This window comes from Glandiceps talaboti, chromosome 15 (assembly GCF_964340395.1).
Source record: "Glandiceps talaboti chromosome 15, keGlaTala1.1, whole genome shotgun sequence".
NCBI lineage: Eukaryota > Metazoa > Hemichordata > Enteropneusta > Spengelidae > Glandiceps > Glandiceps talaboti.
Window position 1 is genome coordinate 4,244,162 of NC_135563.1, and position 27,317 is coordinate 4,271,478.

Sequence of the window (27,317 nt, forward strand, 5' to 3'; positions counted from 1 at the left end):
CAGATGTACAATATATCCAGAGAGATCAAGTCTATAGATACAGAGAAATGATATAGTTACACGGCGACATCAGCCATATATTCCATTACTGCTATACCTTTTTGTTCCTCCGAAGTAGTGAAGCTGATGAATAGAAAGTAATAACGTCAGATGAAAAGAACTTAAATCTGATCATCAAATATCAAATTTGATGTCAATGGTCTCGGCCTTGAAAATGTGTGAAGGAAAAATGCTTCTGAGAATCAAGATGTCTACATTTATATGAATGACAGCTCAGACGACCAGTGGATCATATTATCACATCCTGACTTGGCTAGCCTTACCTGTATTACTGATGAAGACTAAAATGTCTAGTTAACATCTACAGGAAAGTATATCTACCTTTACTTATTTTTTATTTGTAATTGTTTTTCCATTAATTTACTCAAAATATTGTTCTACTTTACATGAATACAGACCTCCTGTGTGACTGTTCTGCACTCAGTGAAAAATTATATTAATTTAAGCAAATTACTTTCATTTTCATTTCAATCAAAACTGAATAATTTGAAAATAAAAAGACTACAGTATACTGTTTAATAATAAGACTCCTCTCAAAATTAGTACCAGTGATAGATATAGAATCTTTTTAGACCTTGACTTTGCAAGTGTCATTAGTGTATTTACAGGTACTGGAAAGATTTAAATCACTTAACACTGGTTTACTCTACTGTACTCTAAGATCTATGACTGAATACAACCACCACACTGTATATATATTCATCGATTTATTGGCAAACACTGGAACATCCACAGAGTGTCATTGGTCTATTTATTAGAAAGATTCACAAACACTGGTTTAGTCTACTGTATTCTGAGACCTATGCTGAATACAACCACCACACTATACATACAATGTAAAAGTTCATGTTCACAAACAAATTTCCAGTTTCACTGGCATTTCATGTAAATGTAAAGAGGCCATAAATCTGTACTTATCAAACCATGTGGTGTGTAATACAAGTCTCTGTACTTACAACATGCTGGGCCAAGTGTCATTGATCCAATGTTTGCCACAAGTTCTGTTTGTCCACAGTCTGATGGTGGCAGTTGTATATTCAGTAATTTATTGACACTGGAACATCATCAGTGCTTTTATTCTTCAGTTCAACATGGTTCAATTTCAAGTGTTGCAATACATTATTAGTTTTGACACCTAGCTTATAATCTTATCTGTAAATCCATTAATAGTTTATTTTGTAATTCATGCTTTGAGAGGTCATCTGTCTTTAGGAATAGACACTGAAAACAGTGTAAAATGTTACTGTAGCATAACTGATTATGCAGAAATTTATTTCAACTTTATTTTTATTCAGATAAACAATGAATTAACTTTAAGTTAGCATTGACTATGACAAATTCTACTTCAGTAATGGCTGTGGACTGTTTAATTTCTAAGTAATACCCGTGGAAAGATTTTTTAGTTTTTAGAAAAATTCAGGTATGCAATTATTGCTATGGTCATAGTCATCATCTCTAGCTGTGAAGTTGCTATGGATATAGTTATAATTGATAGGGAGTTTGGTTCTGCTCATTTCATAGCCAACGCTAATCAAATTTGTTTTGACTGACTATACTTTGACCATCCTTTACTTTGACCATCCTATACTTTGACCATCCTATACTTTGACCATCTTATACTTTGACCATCTTATACTTTGACCATCTTATACTCTGACCATCCTATACTTTGACCATCCTATACTTTGACCATCCTATACTTTGACCATCCTATACTTTGACCATCTTATACTTTGACCATCCTTTACTTTGACCATCCTATACTTTGACCATCTTATACTTTGACCATCCTTTACTTTGACCATCCTATACTTTGACCATCTTATACTTTGACCATCCTATACTTTGACCATCCTATACTTTGACCATCCTATACTTTGACCATCCTATACTTTGACCATCCTATACTTTGACCATCCTATACTTTGACCATCTTATACTTTGACCATCTTATACTTTGACCATCTTATACTTTGACCATCCTATACTTTGACCATCTTATACTTTGACCATCTTATACTTTGACCATCCTATACTTTGACCATCTTATACTTTGACCATCTTATACTTTGACCATCCTATACTTTGACCATCCTTTACTTTGACCATCCTATACTTTGACCATCCTATACTTTGACCATCCTATACTTTCACCATCCTATACTTTGACCATCTTATACTTTGACCATCTTATACTTTGATCATCTTATACTTTGACCATCTTATACTTTGACCATCCTATACTTTGACCATCCTATACTTTGACCATCTTATACTTTGACCATCTTATACTTTGACCATCTTATACTTTGACCATCCTATACTTTGACCATCCTATACTTTGACCATCTTATACTTTGACCATCTTATACTTTGACCATCTTATACTTTGACCATCTTATACTTCGACCATCTTATACTTTGACCATCCTATACTTTGACCATCTTATACTTTGACCATCTTATACTTTGACCATCTTATACTTTGACCATCCTATACTTTGACCATCCTTTACTTTGACCATCCTATACTTTGACCATCCTATACTTTGACCATCTTATACTTTGACCATCTTATACTTTGACCATCCTATACTTTGACCATCCTTTACTTTGACCATCTTATACTTTGACCATCTTATACTTTGACCATCCTATACTTTGACCATCCTATACTTTGACCATCCTTTACTTTGACCATCCTATACTTTGACCATCTTATACTTTGACCATCTTATACTTTGACCATCCTATACTTTGACCATCCTTTACTTTGACCATCCTATACTTTGACCATCCTATACTTTGACCATCTTATACTTTGACCATCTTATACTTTGACCATCTTATACTTTGACCATCCTATACTTTGACCATCTTATACTTTGACCATCTTATACTTTGACCATCTTATACTTTGTATCTCTAATTTGGCCATCTTATACTTTGACCATCCTATACTTTGACCATCCTATACTTTGACCATCCTATACTTTGACCATCCTATACTTTGACCATCCTATACTTTGACCATCTTATACTTTGACCATCTTATACTTTGACCATCTTATACTTTGACCATCCTATACTTTGACCATCCTATACTTTGACCATATTATACTTTGACCATCCTATACTTTGACCATCTTATACTTTGACCATCCTATACTTTGACCATCCTATACTTTGACCATCTTATACTTTGACCATCCTATACTTTGACCATCCTATACTTTGACCATCTTATACTTTGACCATCCTATACTTTGACCATCCTATACTTTGACCATCCTATACTTTGACCATCCTATACTTTGACCATCCTATACTTTGACCATCCTATACTTTGACCATCTTATACTTTGACCATCCTATACTTTGACCATCCTATTCTTTGACCATCCTATACTTTGACCATCTTATACTTTGACCATCCTATACTTTGACCATCCTATACTTTGACCATCCTATACTTTGACCATCTTATACTTTGACCATCTTATACTTTGACCATCCTATACTTTGACCATCCTATACTTTGACCATCTTATACTTTGACCATCTTATACTTTGACCATCCTATACTTTGACCATCCTATACTTTGACCATCTTATACTTTGACCATCTTATACTTTGACCATCCTATACTTTGACCATCCTATACTTTGACCATCTTATACTTTGACCATCCTATACTTTGACCATCCTATACTTTGACCATCTTATACTTTGACCATCCTATACTTTGACCATCCTATACTTTGACAATCTTATACTTTGTATCTCTAATTTGACCAGTTCTCCATATTTTCATATATCTAGTTTATCCTTGATAAGATCTCAAAACATTCATCTCGTTGTCAGTACCCTTGCATAAAAATCCATCAAATAATGGGGCCATATCATGCTCATTTCTTGCAGTGGAAGAATTTGACCATTTTTACTCTATAATAAACAAGATCCTTGTATATAACTGATATTACATATTTCAAAAATATTTATTATTCATTTTTGGCACATTTATATACATGAATATGTACACATGAATATTGAATTACCTTCAGATTTTTTTTTATCAACCTGTGATTAGTAATGCATGACTCCAGGATCTATTCGTGCATGCACTCTTCACTAAAAATAGAACTACTTTAATATAATTGTTATATTTGATGTTGATTACTGTATAGTTGCTACATGATATATACCCGCCAACAATACCACAATTCTTTAAAAGTCTCAAATTTATGAATGATTCTGAGAACGAACAGCTTTTCACATATTTCATGATGACATTAGTCTTGTACATCATATCACATGATGCTGTACAAATATTAACTTTGTCATCACTATAGCAACAATTTCATATCGGTAAAACTCAGGTAAATTTTTTGACTCCCAGCCAAACTTTGATGACATGTTAACAACGAGAGTTATTTGACAGGGTTACGGTTATCACAACTAAATTGCATTAAGATCTGAATGATGGATGTTAGGATCACCGAGGAAAAATAAATAAATAACAGTTCTGCTTTGGCTTGCATAATCTGTCATGCTGTGTACAGTTTGTAGACCAATCAAAATGTAACATTTCTTTGGAAGTCTTCGTATTATGACTGAGTAGTGAATGTACATAGTTTAATGGGACAGTAACAATCATAGTAAGTAAGGGAACAGTACAAATTATATACATTCTTCCATGTCAAAGGAGTGCACACTAATCATTCAGAAATATTCATGCTTATTAATATTCATTACTAGATAATCAAAAGGTTCTTTTCGAAAACATACACGAACTGACAAGTACATGCATTCAAATTACATAAATGAACTAGAGTCTAATAAGGGGAAAACATCTTATGTTCTAAAAAATATTTACGAATATTCCCCTCCAAACTTAAAGCTGAAATACAAGACTACCACAATGTCACTGTCTGTCCCTCTCTGTACATTTTGTATCCACAAGTTTTAAAACCTCAAGACCCCTGTCAACCATTCACTTCTTCATGTAAGTAAAACCTCAAGACCCCTGTCAACCATTCACTTCTTCATGTAAGTAAAACCTCAAGACCCCTGTCAACCACTCACTTCTTCATGTAAGTAAAACCTCAAAACCCCTGTCAACCACTCACTTCTTCATGTAAGTAAAACCTCAAGACCCCTGTCAACCATTCACTTCTTCATGTAAGTAAAACCTCAAAACCCCTGTCAACCACTCACTTCTTCATGTAAGTAAAACCTCAAGACCCCTGTCAACCACTCACTTCTCCATGTAAGTAAAACCTCAAGACCCTGTCAACTACTCACTTCTTCATGTAAGTAAAACCTCAAGACCCCTGTCAACCACTCACTTCTTCATGTAAGTAAAACCTCAAGACCCGTCAACCATTCACTTCTTCATGTAAGTAAAACCTCAAGACCCCTGTCAACCACTCACTTCTTCATGTAAGTAAAACCTCAAGACCCCTGTCAACCACTCACTTCTCCATGTAAGTAAAACCTCAAGACCCCTGTCAACTACTCACTTCTTCATGTAAGTAAAACCTCAAGACCCCTGTCAACCACTCACTTCTCCATGTAAGTAAAACCTCAAGACCCCTGTCAACTACTCACTTCTTCATGTAAGTAAAACCTCAAGACCCCTGTCAACTACTCACTTCTTCATGTAAGTAAAACCTCAAGACCCCTGTCAACCACTCACTTCTTCAAAACTTCAAGACCCCTTCTCCATGTATGTGGAAAATAACAATTCAGGTAGTGTTTTTGATAATTTGGTACTAGGATTCTCCATCTAAGCTATGGTACAAGATATGGAAATCTACGCACAGTGTTAATACCCAACTTCCCCTCTCTGTTACCAAGATTCCCCACCTACACATGTACTTGTACAAGGTATGGAAATCCATTTACATTTTTAATTTTACCTATTTTCACCCCTCCCCCATGTTTACCAGGACTGTCCCACCTGTTTGTGCAAGGTATTTAAATCTATCCAAAAGTTACCTAATCCCCATCCATCGACCCCAATCTGTCTTCCACCGGACTTCCCACCTATTTGTGCAAGGTATTTAAATCTATTCAAAAGTTACCTAATCCCCACCCCCCACCTCCCCTCTCCAAACTTCCCACCTATTTGTGCTAGGTATAGAAATCCATTCAAAACTTACCTAATCCCCATCCATCCACCCCAATCTGTCTTCCCCGGACTTCCCACCTATCTGTGCACCATAAGGAAATCTATGTAAATCTTAATAATACCAAACTTTCATTCTTTTACAAACACCCATGGGATTTCTTCCTAGGTAAGAGTATCAAGCTATACACTTGTACATGTAGATATCCCAAATACAGCTCTGTTACACACTTGTACATGTAGATATCCCAAATACAGCTCTGTTACACACTTGTACATGTAGATATCCCAAATACAGCTCTGTTACACACTTGTACATGTAGATATCCCAAATACAGCTCTGTTACACACTTGTACATGTAGATATCCCAAATACAGCTCTGTTACACACTTGTACATGTAGATATCCCAAATACAGCTCTGTTACACACTTGTACATTTAGATATCCCAAATACAGCTGTTACACACTTGTACACGTAGATATCCCAAATACAGGTCTGTTACACACTTGTACATGTAGTGACAGTCACTTTTCATAATTCAGGTAATAAAGATACAACTATTAAACGCTATCACAGTAGTTTTGTGAAAAATAGTAAATCATAGTTTACAACAATATTAAAATTAGTTATAAAGGAAAGTGTATAAATTTTACATCTTTCTCAGTAAGGTATAATTTTAAAAAAAATTAACTTTTACATTGTAACTAGCTGATTTATGATATGCAATGGTTGATGAAACCTACCTCACATACCTACTTCTAGACATTGCGAAAAAGTTGTTTTTTCACCCCTTTTTCTTTGTTGTATTAAGATTTTGACATGAACATATAGTCCAATAAAAAGAACCAATTCCAAAACTCAATGACAAGGGTATAAAAAAGGCTATGAGTACAATGTTTTTCCTTGACATTGCTTTAAATACATACCTCATAGGCCTGTTACCTGGGCTGTCAACACATGCAAATAAGTTATTTGTGCTACTGCAAACAAATAGCAAGTTTATCAGTGTTTACCTGTGTCGTTACCATGGTGCCTGATCTTCACTGACCATAAGTATGTTTGAAGTGTTAAAAAACTATGAATCTAGGAGCTATTAGTACTATCAAATGTCTCTCTGTATAAATGCAGTATAAGTTAAACTCTGGAGAATAAGCACTAGCCATTGTACCTTTCTGCTGCTTTAGAAATCTATACATCATTGAAGACTTTGGAGTGGACCCCTTAAATGTGTAATGTAAACAAAAGCTTTGACCCTGGTTTGGGGACAACACCAGCGCAGAGCACTGGGGTTGAGTCGGCAGACACAACAGTATATAAACCGGCAACATACCTGATGAATAGCACTATGCAAACATAGATAACAGAATCTACCAACTGGGAGACTCTCCATCAAAAACGTGCCAGCTTAAAGAGCAGTCCAGAAGGCTTACTTTTGATCAGCAGAAAAATACACTAGAGTTTTGACTTTGGAGCACTGATACGACACATAAAAGACGGGAGACCATGTGTGGCATTTACCTACTGTGGTACAACTGTTGAAATGGCACCTGTTTGATCAATCAACTCAGATATTTTACAGTCTCAATTTCTTCATGTTAAATGAACGGACTTGACAACTCTGTATGTGGTACAAACGTATCTTCAAGGTGGTGAAGGCTGTTTGGTGAGTTTCATCATACTCTTTTCTTTGAAAACTCAATGATATACAATTGAAAAAAAAATCATGCAATACTCGTGTGCTGTAAAGTTAAAAAACATGGACAATGTGATACTTTTAACACATGCCTGTACATGTCAACCAATCACTTGTAGCCCTACCTGAGTGCATGTAATCCAACCGACCATTCACTCAATGCTTTTCACACAGTGGTACCGATACAGTCAAACAATTTATACATTTGCGAAATCCAAACTTCGACAAACTTAATGAGAACAGTGTGCCATTGTGCAATTTTATCAGGGACCATGAAGACAAACTATAATTATTGACTCCATTTATCAGTTACATGGCAGTCCAGCAACCAGTAGCACTTAATGTATTTATTAAAGCAATACTGTGATTCATCATATTGTAGCTGTGAATGAAGTCACCTATCATTTATTGTAGACTAGTGGATCCTGGCACGCTGTACTATTAACCCTACACAGTGACATTTTGACAAGTCTGGTGTAAATTTATAACACGAGTCGACTTCTTTGATTGAATTCTACTCGACAGCAATGTTTTGTAGTCTTGTAATACAGTGGGTTTACATACTGGCAAACCAACCAGTATATTGAATTTTCACTATATACAAATCAGTCCATGAATGCAATTAAAATCAATGAATTTTTGTTACGACTTAGAAGTTTTTTTTTAATTTGATGACAGCAGCAGCTCTCAGCTAAAATATAAATGTTTTTCATTTTTAATGTTTGTACAGAACATGGACAGACTTTTTAGTATGCTTAGTGGCTTTTCTCACCAGTCTACTCCATTTACTACTCTTCTTACACTTATTACCCATGACTTGTTTTCTATTCTGAATTCAATTGTTGTACTTCAAATACAAGTATGGTGAAACTGAAAGTGAGATATGGTACGCAATAACTCCATTCTCTGACCACATACTAGTTTAACTACACTTTTTTTATGTTCTACAACACATAAAAAACAGATAGTGTGATACCCATTTGAAAAGGAAAGGAGCATGATTTGGATTTAAGTACTATTTTCACGAAATTTACATGATAAAATAACGTCTTTGGTACTTATTTCTCTTTTCTAAGTGATCACACTAAAGACATAAAAATTGTAAAAATTGGAGGACAAGATTTTAATGACTTTTATGTGTTATTCTCAGTGACTTTTGCAGTAGAGTAAAACTACAAGGGATGACATGAAAAAACACTTGGTCCAGATTTCAATCTCTCAGATTAGAACCAGATTAGTTTTCATAATACTTAGCACGCAAATCTGTAGTGTCACTAAGGAAGATACAACTTACAATAATACCAAATAAATACACAATATTTTGGCGAGAGTTTTGTGAAAAGCTTGATGAGGAAAACTTGTCTTAAAAGTAGAACAATGTGTTAGCCATCTAAACCTTCAAAAGAGTCTTCATAATGAGTTGTGCAATCCCTGTACAAGAAACAGTGACAGTTGTTATATGGTATTTGTTCTGAGAGCTTTCTCAAAGCTTGCCAAAATGGGTAATAAAATTTTAGGTTTAAATGTGAAACAATGTGTTGACCATCTCTAAAACCTGCAGAGTACATTTGTATATTAAATGTGATCAACTGCATGCAATCCCTTTAACATAACATGGTGACCTGTTACATGGTATTATGGTGAGTGTTTTCTCAAAGTGTGACAACAAACGAGAGGAAAAATTTGGCTTTTTCAAAAAACACTCTCAGTTCTTCAACATACAAGTTATTAGTTAACCTCATGTACTGAAACTGATTGTGCAATTTCTTGACCCCTGTCACGCTATATAATAATATATATGTACAAGGGATTATTATGAAATATTTGGTACATTGTAAATTACAATATGTAAGTAGTCTGTCTCAACGTGTCTGGTATTTTAGCAAATATCTCAACTGAATAAGGAGGCTAGCATATGTGTAGTCACTCATTCTACGCCAAAAAACATTCCAATATAATATTACAAAGAAAAACAATTTTTTTGTCCTCTAAATAAGTCAAGTTAACATGAATTCACAAACAAAAAATATTTTAATAGCATACATAGTCAGTAGCGTGAGGCATATTTAAAATCAATAAGGCAGTTTCTGATTGGTTGATTGCTGTCTGTTAAATAGAACCAGCCAATCCTTATCCTCCTTGCAAAACTGGTCTAGGTCGCCTCTTTGTTATATTTCCTCGTGTGGCACAAATACCAAACATGCTAAATATTTACTTGCTTTGCCTAGACTGACAAGTATGTCTATATATAAATTGTCGACATAATACATTACTAATGTCGTCCACAGTATGGCTGTAAAAAGCTGATTGTGCAATTACAGTGCAACAGAAAGTGACACACATGCACACTTTTATCTAAATTGCTAATAACAAATTCTGAACGATTCTCAAAAAAAAAAAACTGTGATGACATATTTTATTATTTGTAAGAATCTAACTGCTACTACCGGGTAATCTGATAATTGACCAGAAGTGAGAACAGCATGTATTACCTTGTACCTTTCTCAACCAGTCAATTCTAGTACAGTCTGTTGGCCTATTTATGGTCTTAGGTATCTACAAAAATCTCTTTATTTCATTTCATTTTTTTGTGCCTCGTATTTTTTCCAGTGATTTCTTTTAATACACAAGAACACCCACACAATTCTACAGATATCCACTCTAATTTGGAAATATACTACTACATGTATCATGACGTCACTGAGAAACTAGCTTTCCTGGTCAGTCCACAGACTCTTTCAAAGTCAACCAGGTTGGTCTGGCAACACATAGCACTTGTGGGCTCCGTGTGAGAAATCTTCCTTAACTGCTCGAGTCATTACTGCAGGAGTACCCCCAAATACACATTCATCTTGTGAGTGAGACAACTAATGATACAGCCTATACCCATCAAGTCTGTAGATAGCCTAGAATGTAAAGACTTAGAGTATTCTGTGGAACACTTGCCCTGGGTTTGGGTCAGTCACTGTAAATCCCTGTCTCCAGTGGGATTCGAACCCATAACCTTTCGACTGTTATTCGTGAGCTTTATTAAAGTTTTAACCACTATGCCACAGGGAGACATTAACCAATCTTCCAAAGTTTGCCGTCTTCTAACATACAGATGACCTGTATCTATCAACAGATCTAGACCAACAGCTATACTATAATCACATAAATCCTTCTGGCTACAAACATATTTGCACCATTTCTGATATGAACCCACACCTAATAAAACAATCGATCATCCTGGCTACAGATCTCCCAACCTCATTGACAGAGCTATGGTCACAGCTCCTTCGAACTATCTTCCATAATTGGTGACAGATCTATCAACTTCATGACAGATCTATGACATGATGGTCACAGTCTTTTTCAACTATCTGTTATCTTGGCTAAAGATCTGTCTTGGTTAGAGATCTATCCTCAATGACAACAGAGCTGTTACAACAACTCTATTCCGACTTTGTCATCGCTGTCTACAGACTCATTCTTGTTGACAGCTCTGTGGCCACAGCTCTATATTTCACCTATCTGCCTTTCTGGCTACAAATCTGTCCTACATGAAATTGAAATTGCTAGTTTCTGTGGTGTTTTTTTGTAAGGTTTTCATTTTGTTTTCTCCACCCAAACACACGCCAGACAGACTATACTGTTGGTAAATTCAATTACTATTTAAACACCTCAATAAAGACCTTGAAAATAAACAATTATGATAACTAACTGCTACAATTGACTCTGTCATAACAGTCATATAGACAGACCTCAGAGAGCCATTCAACTAAAACTAATGCTGTTGATAGAATCAATTACAATTTAACCCTATCTGTCCAGACTTTGCAAATATAATAAACAATTATTATAAGTAACTGCTACAATAATTGACAATGGCATATTAAACAGTCATATTGACAAATCTGCAATAGCCATAGGGTTGTTTAACGTGAGTTAAAACTAATAGTGTTGGTAGACTCGGTGACATGTTTAACCTTCTCAGTGCTGACTTTTGGAAATAAACATTGAAGAGAATGTAAACATAACACATAGTAGCAACTACGCAACATCAGCTATTCTGACACCGCTTGACCTATGGAATAAATTAGAAAACCGCCCCTTGTGTACATGATATATGTTACAGGTATATCGTAAACTGAGAATAACTTCAATAGTTTCAAACCATTGAGTCAGATTACATGATAATTATCTGAGTATGATGTTAACAATACAATGTATCTTGTATTGTTAATGCTTCATAACTGACGTCCTACACGATATTTTAAAAACAGAAACATTGATAAATCGCTGGGTTCTGTGGCAGGTAGCATGCTTAAGCCTAATAAAATAAATTGTGTTGTTCCGATTACTTGACCCCACCTATTTTTTCATTGCTGACCGTAAATTTTTTTTTACATATTCAAAAAAAAAAATATTGCAAAAATTGTGAGGTCTCACCAGAAATAGTGGATACAGAAACTGAAATCAACTTAAAGAGACAATATAACACTGTTCTTTCAATCTGTAATGGATATACATCTGATGGGAAGAAACCAATAACGCAGAGACCATACGGAAAATAACGGAAAACATAACTACCTAAACTAGACACTCACATATGAAAAAAAATAAAGTAAAATAAAGTAAAAAATCTGCCAAGTCAAAATTGAGCGTAATAGGAACCACACAATTGATTTATTAGGTCTTACTTAGACTCCAAATCTAGGATATTTTATTTTTGTGAGCCACTCAAAATGAAAGGAGCCCAATTCAGATCTGAACTGTTATTTTTCCTTGACTTTCACTTAAAGTTAAAGTGTGCCATCGTCATTCTAGAAAAATTATGGCAAACGTTTTTACGAGGTTTTCTATCCATACAAAGTCAGAAATGGTGTACATTGTATTAACCAATTCAACACACTCACTGAAATGCAACAAGAGTACTATTTCTAAAAAACTCGAACACTTGCAGAAGTGGCCAATGCCCACCGATTAGACATCACTTTCTGTTGTGCCAGAAAGCTTAGGGAGTCTGCTGTGTTTATGTTTGCATTGCACAGACACAAAAAAGACTCCCTAAATCAGTGTACACAAACAAAGAGTGCGATCAGTGGCAACAGATAATGATCAAATTCATCAGCCCCTGAGCATGTAATTTCTACCCTTTCCATACGATTAACTCAAGAAGTATATGTCGGGTCAAAAAATGGCAAATGTTTTTGGAAAGAGCAAAACATGCCAAACATTTCATCTGACAAGTCACTATAAATTTAATACAAAGGCTTATATAATATGTAACCCTTTTCTCTAATGAAACATATTTAACCATGTTGTTTTGCATGCAGGCAAACTTTATTTATGACCCGATGACATAATTTTCATTTATAGCAAAAGCACCAGGAAACTAAGGTTACATCAAAAGAATACTGTAGAATGATTTCACACTGACTTCGTACCAAAAATTTATACTGGATATGTTTTATGTAACTATTTTACTTAATTTAAGAAAAAAATGTCTAACATTAGACTACCTGTAACCTGTGTGTAATTTTTGTCTTTTTTTATCAACTGACTACCGTGTGAAACATATTGTCATCTTCACCTCTGGTTTCCATTCAGAAATGACATCAAAAATGTTATCCATTGTGACTTATTTATGAGGCTAAAAGTTACAAGTCACAAGTCAAACAGACCAAAGGTGTAAGACATTTATTATTTCATATTATCTTTATAATTCATACTGTGTACATGTCAAACTTAATATCATAATAATCAATATATCAACTCCTCTCAACCTAGATCTCAGTGTAGTCTTTACTAATATTTCATTCAACTCACCCTAACACCACAGTAGTTAGCTGTATTGTAAACAACAAACCAAGTAAAAAAACACTTCTTCTAACATCACCTCATAACACCTAATCTACGTATTTTCAAAACTTTGTGTCATTCCTAATACAAAAACATTTTACTTTTTTTTCCACATTATACGATGCTATTAGAGCCCCCTCAATCTCACCTTAGACCAAACATTGGCCATTCATAATCATGCTGTCATTTCTGACACCAGGACTACACAGAGTGATTTCTAGTCTAGTCCCTATACTACGGCATTGTTACAATTTACACCTCCACTCACAGAGACCACACTGGCATCCCGACTAAGTGATTTTTACCTGTGGATGCATATCAGTTTAAAATAGACTGTAGTATTAAACAGACAGTCAAATATTAATCCCATACATCATTCCAAATCCCCCATAAGATTTCTACTACTGTTAACTTGACACCAAATTTCATCCGACATTTATCATGGCATCTACCATTCATTCAGTCCACAGAAAACTACCACACTTCTTCCCCCCCCCCCCCCCCACCCTTTGCTTGACAACAAAGAACTCAACTTACTTGACACCAAATTTTATCAGATATTTATCACGGCATCTACCATTCATTCAGTCCACAGAAAACTACCACACTGCCCCCCTCCTCTCTTACAGGTCTGCCCCTCACCTCACCTCCCCAAGCCCCCTTTAGCATGGAAAGAAAGAACTCTACTTACTTGACACCAAATTTCATCAGACATTTATCACGGCATCTACCATTCATCCAGTTCATTGAAATACGACATCTTTCCTTCACAGACAGACACCGACTGTAAAATTAAAGTCAACAAGGAGAATATCAATAATTGTGATTATAGAATCAATTAAAGACAATATTTGATAAGTGAAATCTTTCATGATTTATGTATAAAGTTACGTGTTCTTATAAATCAATTATGACATACCTGTAATCACACAATTTGATAAGATGACATGATAGTCTTAATTGGTTAATTGATGCATAGAATATGAAGATGAATATCAATACATTTGGGATATGATTGCAATGCACGGTTGTAATAAATTGAATTTGCTTGACCTGCATACAAATTTACTATCACAGTATCATGGAATTGACTTTCCTTTATGTGTCCACCTGACCTGTAAATCCTTTGGGTTTGATTCATGTTTCAGGAAATACCCCAAGGTTGTAAATAACTTCAAATTTTGTGGGAAAAAACGTTAATCATAATGAAATTTAATTTTTATCAAAATGAATATTTGAGGGCGAGAATGATTATTCATGGACTCTGGATTTATAGTTGTTGATAATAATTTCTACTCACAGATTCAAAATATTTCTTAGAACCATCGATCCCAAATTGTTGCCGTCACCTCATCAGCATTGTCAGGGGTGTACACTAACTGTGCCTTCCGCGACATGGGACAATAGCCCATTGTAATATACCTCTGACGACGCTGACGAGACATCAGCGAAAATCTGGGATTTGCTTCCAAGAAACTTTTGGATCATAAGTAGACATTTTCATGAGTGAATATTTGAGTGTTTTATATTTTTCATTTTTTCTACCGTATGAAAACAAGTGTGTTAGTTACATTTAGTAGAGTCTCTTTCAGTCTGATAGCTTTGCTGAATTGTTTTCATTTCAGTTAGTTGGACCAAATAACTTTAGCTATGAGTGCACAAAATGTCCCCTGGATAGATTTTATGATTTGCTCCTTATCAGTTGATTACATACAATTAAGTACATACTGTGACAGAGCTGGCGTCACCAGTTCTGTAACAGTGACCTGTTTAAATACATTGTCATGATAGTCTAGTTCTTATACGACACATTACGATTACTACGATCCTCTCTCTACTCACATATAGGGAAAGTCGTTATTCTAGCACAGAAATCTGACGAAGGGTAAACAATGCATGTCAGTAGTAATCCATTACAAATTGACAGACAGTTGCAATTGGTTAGTTCCTTTACACAACTGCTCATTAACTGAACTCCACCTGAAACTAAAATCACATGGGGATGCCATAACGTCATCATGTTTATATGAACGCAGCCAGGGGAAGCACAGATTTTTGTGCTAGAATAAGGACTTTCCCTATAGCACATTATGTATGCGAATGGAGATGATTGTAGTAATCGTAATGTGTTATATATGAACTACACTATATCATGATATGGATTACAACGATACTTTGATTTTTCTCAACACATACATGTAGCTACTTGGTCCATGTATAAAAATATTGACAAGCCATCACAAATGTCAAATGACTATTATCTTCATATCTACATTTATAGCCTTGAACAGTGCACTGAAATGTAGGCTAACACTTTTAAAGATGTTAAACTATTATTACTATCACTATGATTATTATTTAGTGACGCCCCCCCCCCCCCACCCGCCCCCCCCAAACAATGCACTGAGTCAAACAGTAGATACATGGTAACTTTTTTGTTATCATTGTTTCTTTTTGTCTCTTGAAAAATACAACAAATCTTCACTTGAATCAGTTCTGATTCCTTGAAATATTCCTGTTTACTACTCATTGATATGTACACTGACTTGATGTTCATATGTAAACATTCATAAAACACACAGACAAAACAGCTCAGTTATCATGAAATAATGTAGATTTATGGTATGATTTGGGCAATCTTTCAGACCTCAATACAAGTAAAGTAATATAAATACATAGAGAATTAAACAAAGGTTATGCAACATATCAAATCTATTTATTTATTTATTTATTTATTTATTTATTTATTTATTTAGTATAGTACACATAATACATCTGGAGGGGGGATTATCAAAGATACACTGTACAGTAAAATGAAGCAAAGAATAAACAAAATAATGCTACACTGCAAAAAAATACTCACTACAAAATAAAGCACATATTAAAATAGGAAAAAAAAAGAGAGAGTACATTTCAGACATAATCAGGTATAGCTATCAAGATGTAGTATTGTTAGCAGAACAGTGATGTCAATAAGTATGGCAAAAAGAACTCAAAATCACACTAAGTATTTCAGAGAAGAGGATATACTACATGTATTACAAGGGTTTTATTTTGACTTCATGAAGAGTCACACAGCTGTATTTGTATAGCAAATAATGCAACCACACATAACTACTTGAGATCTGTTCAACAACCTTTAAAATACATTTCAAACCACTACCAACATCAACCTCCAAAACATAGGTATTCATACCGGACCCATTCACATTTACAGTTTATAGTTTGTAAACAAAATATCTGTGTTGGCAAAAATGTGCCCTACATTAAAATCTTAGAAAGTTCAAATTTATGAGTATTTTGAATTGAAATTGAATTCTATTCCCTGAAAATGCCAACTGAGGTGCCAAACTAGTTGGAGAGTCAACTCAAGCTGTTTTTGTACTTATTACTGCAAATGTAATAGAATGACTCTTTGTGTCACAAAGGCTTAGAATTTAGGTGTTTGAGACACACACAATCCTTGTCATAAAGGCTTAGCATTTGAGGGTTTTAACTTTTATGCAACAATTTATTCTAAAAACTGCATCAATATGAACCAACAAAACAGACAATCTAGGCAACAGAAGTTTTCAGATACCAACAATACACATGATGAGATATTACTTTTACTCAAAGTTTCAAAATAGCATCCACTAACTTGAATAAGTAAGCCAACACATACTTGGTACTAAGTTCTGTGAGAAGAAGTTAAAATCACTCAAGAACAAGTCTTCACAGAAGACACATATCCTCAAATTCTTTACTTCTATGTGATAATGGTGGCATGATTTAAAAGAAATTGGTGGCAGCAGATAAATACTACAAAGTGTCTGTGATAATGTAAAAAGTGGCTTGATTTTGATACTTAGATCCAGAAGGTCAAGTCAAGGTCAAGGTCATAAAAGACAGCTTACACATGATAACATAGTGGTAGACACTTGAATGGAGTCACTAGTATGTATTAATGTTTTTGAGTTTTATGCAGTAAATCATGATTTTTAACTTCAAATATGGCAGGCATTCAGTAAAAAGTGATATGAGCACAACAAATAATGCACAAGTATATTTCTGTTGTTCTGTAATATCTTTAGCCATAAAACACAACATAAAAGCTCACATTCACAAACAAATTTCAAGTTCCCCTGGACTTTCATGTACACATAAAGAGGTAATAAAACTGTTCATATCAAACCATGAAATGTAACAAAAGTCTCTGTAGCTCCAACATGTTACATACATGCTAAGTTTTATTAATCAAATTCATTTATTTACTTCCACTTGTAAATACTTGCATGTCACTGGTTGTAATTATAATGGGATTTTTACTGGTATGCAAACCTTTTGAATCCTTGGTTCTGTACTCACAACAGTAGTATGTGCTAAAACTTGTGGCTGTCAATGTCAAAAACTATTCTGGCTAATGCCCCCCCCCCCCCACCCCCACCCCTACTCCTGGTGTGTTATTCCTTACCCAGGATCAGTTAGGTAGCATAGACACTGAAACTAAACTTCAAACAATTTGCATACTAATCTGCATATGAACAGATATACATGTATATCTGAAAAAATATTATATGTCGTGACTATCTATACATGCAATATTTTGGTGTGGCATTTCCTTTTACCTTTTTAGTAAATAGAAACCTCAAATTCCAAGTATTATCACAATTTTTATCTACACTAACTTTTATTTTGGAAAAACAGAAACTAGACTTAATTACATCATCACCATCACCACCATCACCACCACATCACCATCACCACCATCACCACCATCATCACCATCACCACCATCACCACCATCACCACCATCACCACCACATCACGATGCAGTCTGCAATTTCCTTGTTGTACATATACATAGCTTGTTTAATTAACAACACTTCAAATTATGCGTGTATATGGTATACTAAGTGAAGGGTCTAAAACAAAAACACTGCTAAATATTTTGGGAAGTCCCTCATTTAGTACTTGAATGACTGCATTCATGGAACCACTATGATGCAATAATTAATTTCATCCCTGTCTATACATGCCCTCTCCCTGCATGGTTACATTGATAAGCCATACATTGTTTGGGGTCTAAAATTATTTCAATAGATGACTCAGCTCTCAAGATATTTACTTCCCACTTAAAGACTCATAAAAACTGGACGGGATAATGCCAAAAATCCATTTGACAGCAAGCACATGGCATTGCCACTTCTACTGTGTTCAGCTTAGCAAGGCATTTCTGGAGATCAGTCACTACGACTGCATGTTTGATGGCATGGCTTTAATACATACAAGTCCATTCATATCATATTTCTGGTATGTACATACTTTCTTTTCTCCCATATGCATTATTTGCAGTTTTATTTTTATTTTCCTTTTCTGGTAATGTGGACGTTTTTTTATTCTATATCAACACTGGCAGCAATAATTTATTTTGATTGTATTTTGTTGTCTTTGCTGATTAGCACCAGATAGTATAGAAATGTGTATACGTAAATTAGTCTATGAAATGTAACAACAAATAACAATTTACAAACAAACGCAGATAATTTTAAACCTGAGGTAAAAATACTGGAGGAGTTTTACAAGCAACTACATATATTGTTATCATTTACATCTGTCTTTGCTGATAACAGACAGATAATATTTGACTCATCCTCAGAAATGTATCAAAATATATATATAATACAATACATTGGTGAATACCGAAAAATAGAAACCCAAGGAAAACATTAATGGTGGTTGACAAGTAAAGTACATAGTTTTTTTGTTTGTGTATCTACAGTGATAACAGAAATGCTGTAACTTATTGCGCTTGTACTTTGCTAATCTGAGCCAGGTTGTATATAAATATATAAATTTTGAATTATTCAAGAAAGTATAACATAAAATTGCAAATACTCTAGATATAAAAACCCGGGCAAAAATTGAAGGTGGTTGACAACCCAACTACATACAGCTTGGTATGTATAATGAACTCTTTATCAAATACATGTATATGTATATCAAAAAGACCTGACAACATGTACATGTAACTCTCGGCTATAGCTCAATCCCTACCTCTGTGTTATCAATTTCAATCAAAACATGTATTTTGGTATTTAAACTGTTCCCCTGAGTTATTTTCTTGCATTCAATCAAATAATGATGTACACAGAAAGACTATCAGAAAAAATAAGACATTGATGAATTCAATTTTGAAGTGAAATTCTTGCGACATACATAAACCTTCCTCCATTTCATTCATTACCAATCACAGGACTTACCATACTCATGTTTGTTTTAAATACCTCTATTAGAAGAAAATGAATTATGAAAGTCAGTGGCAGCTTTCACTTCCAATTTAACATTTGATTTCTCATGAGAAATATGAATGTCATACAACATTAACCTTGATTATCAAATTGACAAGATTATTTCTGTAAAGTTTGAGATCATTTCCAACATTCAGCCTCCTAGTTCTACATGGTCAGAAGAATTAGACTTGTACAATGAGTTGGTTGAGGTATTTCAATGTGTGATAACATGATGGGTGAATCTGGTAAAACTTGCATATAGATTTCTGCACCTTGTAATTAGCAATATGGGTGGGGAACCCCAGTATGAGACAGGTGAGATCTGGTCAAATTTGCACAGATTCCCTATCTCGTACCATAATTATGATCTGGAACCCTGGTAAAACATCTGGGAAACTCAGGTACAGTTTTTTCACATTTGCATCGACCACACTTTGAAAACCAAGTTATTTTTGTAGATGAATTATGGAATAGATTTGTAGAATTGACTTACAGAGGATTTGAAGAAAGTATATGCAGGCTTGATTTATTGAATAATTCATGTGTCAAATATATCAAAAATATTAACTCAAAATGTATCAAGCATAGCAACTCATGTACAAGTTTCAGGAAGCATGCATACAAAGAAGTTAGAATGTTAAACACTACCTCCATGAAATAAATCATTCCAAAGTATCGGTCAATGTCAGGACCTAATCAAACACTTTATGACTGCCACACCTTGTAAAATACCTCTATTGCAAAGTTTGCATTATCATCATAACAACTGATTCATATAAAATAATATTCCTACATGATTAAGATATTTCCTGTAACTTAAGTATGTGTTTTTGTGCTGATAGGATTTAAAGCCCTAGCAACAGGGTTGGAGAAAACTCATCAAATTAATAGTTTCCCACACTTTAAAAAACATTAAGGAGAGAGAAACTTCTAAGTTTAATTACATTATAAATCCTAGTGAAATAAGGAGATTTTACAAATTGTTTTTTTAATTGAAATTTTAAAACTCAAGGAATTTACCTCCTATGTTCATCCCAAACATTCTATATTACTGGCTAATTTGGGTGTTGTTAGGAGTATAATTATATGAATCATGAACCACCATGAGCACAGAATAAGTGTGTACATGTAGGTAGGGCCTTCTTGTTAGCTGTCACACCCTGGCAATAATTCAACAGTAAGAGTCATGCATGAAAGCTGCAAATGAAGAAAACCCCATATCTGACGTCTTCAGATACATTAAAATTTAAATGAGTTTCGAAACAAGGTAGGGTAAGTTTTATCATTTCAAAATGACTGCTATACCTTTGTGTGTCATTGCCTTGGATGAAAAAACCACAAAAATTCATTGTTGTTGAAACAGGTGCAGCAACTATTTTCATTCATGTAATATTTAGTTGCCATGTGCAAATTACAAGGAGAGGCAAAAATATGACTTCTCATTCAGGTTCTTTAATTTAATTTAATTGTTTACATGTGTACAATTGCTAGTGTTACCAGTGTTTTTGCAAAAGTTTTGGGAACCCTGATAACAGAGTTAACCATAAACATACTACATTAAAATGACCATATTATGGATGAGAATTGGGTATTTATTTTGGATTTTTAATTTATAAATCAATGTTGTCATAACTTCCTACTTGAAAAATAAATGTGAATCAGCATACACCAAGTCTGTGTTTGTAACTCAATACATTGCAAAAGATTATGTAAAATAACAAACTATTTTACAACATCTTTTGTAGCTTTTTGCAATGTATTAAGTTACAAACACAGACTTGGTCTATGCTGATTCACATTCATTTTGCAAGTAGGACACTTTGATAAAATTCTTTTATAAATTAAAAATCCAAACTAAATACCCAATCTTCATCCATATGGCCACTTTAATATACTTGAATGATTCAGCTATGTAGCTAAACAAACTCTCAAATATAACAGTTTTTCCCCAATTCAACATTTCCAGTAAGGTATAACAGGTGATGATGAGTTAATAGTGGCTTGGTATTTCAGGGGGAAATTTTACAAGTAAATTGACATAACTGTCAAGTCTTGATTTATGGCATTATGTATGATGTTAGAAGAAAGACTGCTACTCTTTGTGAGATTTCACACACACAGATATATTTATATATTATATATAGGTCAACACATTATTGACAGTGGCATGTGATTTACTGTCAGTAGCAACTGGGTGTTTCCAGTCAGGCTGTGTGGCTAACCTGATAAAATTATTAGGATACCACTGTTCAAGTAGATATTTAAATAACTGGTACAATGTAAGTTACATAGAAACCTTGTTTTAACTAGGTTGCAACAGTGAGGGGGCATGGTTTAGTGGTACTATGTGATTAAGTGCTAAGTGCTTTAAAAATGGTTGATCACTTAATTAATTCCCCTATTGTACTCAACAGTTATAGATTTATGTGTGATTTTTTTTAACAAACAAAGGGTTTTTGTTATGTGGATTTGATTCGGAAGTGAAAATTGTACATTTTTCGCCTCCTTAGCAATAGTGGCAGAGTGACTGATCGATGAACACCTGTTGGAATGCTATGCATTCATTGTCGACGTGCTAGTGGCCGACACAAATAGCTCGGTATTCTTTGTGACAATCGCTGTCATTCACTAGAAACATGTGCACATGTTTCTGGCCAAGCCTTCATGACTTATTGCGAAATATTCGACATACATTTGCGTGATCATAATACGTCCATGCATGTTCCTGTAGCACACAGTCAATGCTCATGGATGCATTTAATTATGGTGGTGGTGCATTTATAAGGTACGTTCACATTAAGTACTTTCCAGCGCATTTTTTAAAAGAAATACTATTTTAATAAGTGAGTGTGTATTTACCGTGAACAGCTTTCGTCCTTTCCGATGTTCACCAGACGGCGTGCTATTCTCCGCCACACGACATCTTGTTGGCAGAGACGATAGAATTTCCGACACACGCTTGACACACGTCCTATACTTGGCAGGTTCAAAAATGATATCACTTCGAGGATAATTTCTTCCGGTAAATCCAGCAACTGGAGCTTCATGTTAATGTAATATACAAGTTAACTTGAACAAAAACTGGATCGCTGTGGCTTTTTTTTTCCAAAACAGAAATAAATAGTGTAATACAAAAATCAAAAAATTATATTAATTGATTCGAGGAGTGACACAAGTCGCGTCAATCTCCGCTCGCTAACAGAACCAATATCTCCTGTTTACGGTAGATTTTTTAAGAAAGCGATCGGCTGTCCTGTGCTCTCTTCAACTTTTCGTTACTAAATGAAATATAGCCTCCGTCAAGTCATTTTGCAATACGTAGAGAAATTTCGCAACGACAACAAGAATAACAACATCGCACAATCGCCATATTGAAATCGCCCTATTTGTTGGAGAAATCTCTTCTCCAAGTTGTCTTCACCGCGGTAAGGGGTACAGCGCCACCACACATGACATGAAAACTTTCTGTACCATTTCTGTTGATTGGGTCCCTGAGTGGATGGAATTTATTTGAGTATAAAAGGGCTAAGAAACTGAAGTAAATACTTTAGGTGTTTATCTGAGCGTGACCGTCGTAGTAAACGCTTGTTGTTTGTGATGGCGAAAGTGTATGATTCGAGACGATCACAAATATATGGGTGTGGATAGTCAATATACATGTACTTGGAATTTGAGTCGAATATCATGACCCTCAGAGTCGAGGATGCGTAAATGGTTTTAAGCACTCAAAAACAGTATAAACTACAAGCATAAACTTTTTTTGTCGAGGGTCAAATACTATACGCTTATTGAGTTTTCAAAAGCACGGGCAGCGAGTATCACAACCCACTTAGTGCACAGTGCAGTAGTCCATGCTAGACAAAGTGTGACCCATATTACGACCAGTTAGGTATTGAACCGGTTCACATTCCACGACAGACCGGACAAAGCCATGCCGCCACACTTTTCAGTTTTGTTTGTTTTTCACCGAATCACCTGTATAATAGAACCTTTGGGAATTTTTTTTGCCTTCTTTAAAGAAGTAAATTTGTTTTCGTGTGAAAAAATTCAAGAAGAAGGAAGGGTATAAAAGAAGGGGGGATAGGGACTCAGAGAGGGGTAAATCCCAGGAACAGGAAAATGGTAATGATTCACGTAACTCAGTAACTCGCCTTTTTGTTTCTTGTCAGGACATCTAATGAAATACAAAATGCAATTCCTATATAACTAGTTTCCCCTTGGACAATGGCAAAACCAACCCAAAGCTTTATCAACACCATATCAGATTAAAAATGATGCCCACTCAAACATAAAAGTAATTGGTCAATAGTATTATTCTTCCATTTGTGTCAACTATATCCCTTTCAATATGTGAAAAATCGTGTGAATAGCATATCTAATATGACTATAGCTATAAACTATTTAGTAGGTTTTGTCGACTCGCTGCTCATCTTAAAGTTATAGTCAATAAATGAGTACACTAAGTTTAAGTTAAGCTACGTCATTGTTGACAATGACAATGACAATGTCTACTGTAAACCTTCAGCTTGTGTAAGGCGTTTTTGATACGTGTCACACCATGGCATGTTTGGATATCATTAGCAAGAGGTGGGCCTCAAAAGTATACGTTCCGTTTGTGAAGTGTATATAGGGGTGTTTTGAATGTATATAGGGGTGTTTATATCAGCAATTTAGTGTTATTTCAAGATGTCTTATTCTTCACGCCGTGTTTACATCAATAATATTCAGAGCAAACGATTTTATAGTCTACCCCTGTTATAATAGGGACCTATGTGTTGAATAATATTAGAGGATATTAACTGGGTCCTGAGAGGGTGTATTTTAAATTTCCACATAATTATCTAATTGTAGTCATCCGTTAGCTGTTATACCACAATAAATACCATAATTGACATTTGGTGAAAAATGAAGTGAATCATGGAATCATGAACAATTTAACGTTAATATGTATTAGCATGTTAGAACTGGTATCAAAAGCATGGGCATTGCATCTCCCTCTCTCGGTCACATCTCCTAACCCCCCCCCCCTCTCTCTCTCTCTCTCTCTCTCTCTCTCTCTCTCTCTCTCTCTCTCTCCTCCTCCTCCTCCTCCTCCTCCTCCTCCTCCTCCTCCTCCTCTCCCCCACTCTTCTACCCCTCTCCTTTCTCTCTATCTATATCTCTCATATGATAATGTGATAATATATATGTAAGAATGCAGAGAGAAGCTACGTCACAGTGACGTGATAGGTTGAAGGTATTAGAGCGCCACATGGAGTGTGTACAGTGTGGTGAACAGTTCGCCACCAATATGCATACAATAAACCAAGATTGAGATAAAAGTTAAGACCACCACTCTAATGTTCTTACATGCAACAATCAAAGAACTCGACGACCTGGTCCTACGCATCACTGATTTTTAGGAAGGGAATGACAATTATGTTTTCAAAAATATTTATATGACATAGGCAGCAATAGAAGTGTGTCGTTAGTTTATTGTTCTGTTAACAGACATCTCACCATTGGCATATCTCCACGTTCGACCATTAACGGTTTTTAGTTGTTACTCCATTGTATGTCCGTACACTCCCAATATTCGAACATTCTGTCTTTTTCTAACTTTAACTGGGCTCTTAAATGTTTCCGGCGCCCCTAAGACAAGGATTTTTTCTTTGTTCCGGAGACATGCGTTTTCAACTCGAGTAGGCGGTGTCATCCACGGCATGCCTACATAGACGTCTCCAGGACAACAACGTCCATACTTTAGATATCATTTGAGCAGTTTGACAGAGAAGTAACCACCAGAGCTCTCTCGAGTTTAAAACCTATATAGGCCTATTGGCTTTATATCAAGGACCTGAATTGTGGTATTGACTTCCATCAGGAGAGAGGAGTAATTCTTTATTACATTTGGTGATGGGTTCTCGCATTAAATGGTGAGTTGTTAAATTATACTATAGTAAATTATCTCACATATGAAGTGTATTTTCGGCGTGATATATAGAACTGGTGAACACCTGTTAACGTTAGAAAAGGAATATGTGTTCGTGCCGTGGTTAGCAGACGACGAGATCCGTTGCACTCGTGATGGGGTAACGCAGTGTATTGTAACCCGCTAACTTTCAAATGTCAAACAATAGTTTGTTTGCTATGGTTAGAATTGCAATTGAGTATAAATATGAATGTTAACCCAAGATGTCAAGTCTACTGATGATGTGTGATTCCTACTGCCGGTGTCCTTAAACAACCTCACTGACAAAAATAGTTTTATTGTCGCATAGTTCCTTTTTTCGGTGATGATGTAATACAAGAAGTGCGAAAAGTTTCGAAAATGTAAATCCAGGTTTTCCTTGCAGTGGTTTTAGGACCATGTACTAAAACACGAGTTAACGACACCTTTATTCTCAACAACATGATGTGTGCTTAATAAGAGCTTGCTTGTGACGTAGTTGACAGGCCCAGAACACCACGTGTTTTGGGTGAACGCGGAAGGCAAATAAGAAATGTCAAGATCTGGCTGAAAATCTACCGGTACTTGAAATGAGCAAATTATTAATTGCCAGTCTGTAGTGTCAAAATGAATGTACCATCATCAATTTCAAATAATGTAAATTGATGTTTAAATCGTGAGAAACATGTCATAGGGAGCTGTGTAACTAGAGACCTTTCGACCAAAGGTTGGTTGATTTTAAAAAATCTCTCATACCACACATGCCAACAATGTGAAGATTCCACACACCTATGTTAGCATCATGGTATAATATAGGTGGCATTTGTATCCACACCAACGATATAGGTCTGATGTAATGGCGAACGATAAGAATTGATCAAATGTAGGTGTCGGGAGATCAAAAGGATAATATTATATTTCTATCAACGCACCCATTCGTTTATCGAAGACACCGACAATCATATTTTCGCTGTTCACATTTACAATGAAAACCATCGCTTACAAGGAGAGAACTTAATTGGTAACGTCCTGCATTAGTAACTGGGATAATTTACATCAGAAATATTAAGAGCTCATAGGATTAGTAATATACGCCAGCGTTGTTCTGCCATGTAAACATTGTCAGTTTCATGTAACAAATGTGTTTCCGGGTTTGCCTGGCATTTAGTAGTATCTTTGTTGTGTGTGCATATATATGCATACTGTGTGTCTGATATTTCTGAATTGTATACTGGTTTATTCTTGGAAGGATAATAGTCAGTCCTTATATATTGTTGGACGTTATTGAACCACATCGCACACATGCCTTTGGTCTTATGTATTTTTTGGCCTTTAAGTGGTTTTGTCTCATTGTTGGTGTAATTGTCGATAATACGTGTATTTGT

The 27,317-nt window shown here is 35.1% G+C and overlaps 1 protein-coding gene across 2 annotated transcripts in view; it reads right to left on the bottom strand.

Moving 5' to 3' along the window:
• LOC144446554 (F-box/WD repeat-containing protein 4-like) overlaps positions 1–23,366 on the bottom strand; it is a 77,079-nt gene extending 53,713 nt beyond the window's left edge. The window contains exons 1-3 of one of the 2 annotated variants that reach the window (XM_078136344.1): positions 22,863–23,366; positions 21,553–21,555; positions 14,423–14,515 (exon numbers count right to left, since the gene is read on the bottom strand). In XM_078136344.1, coding sequence (XP_077992470.1) covers positions 14,423–14,515; positions 21,553–21,555; positions 22,863–23,050 — 284 coding nt within the window. In that variant the 5' untranslated portion in view covers positions 23,051–23,366. The remainder of the gene's footprint in view (positions 1–14,422; positions 14,516–21,552; positions 21,556–22,862) is intronic. The other variant, XM_078136342.1, reaches the window with a different exon arrangement.
• Between the last annotated feature and the right edge of the window lie 3,951 nt (positions 23,367–27,317).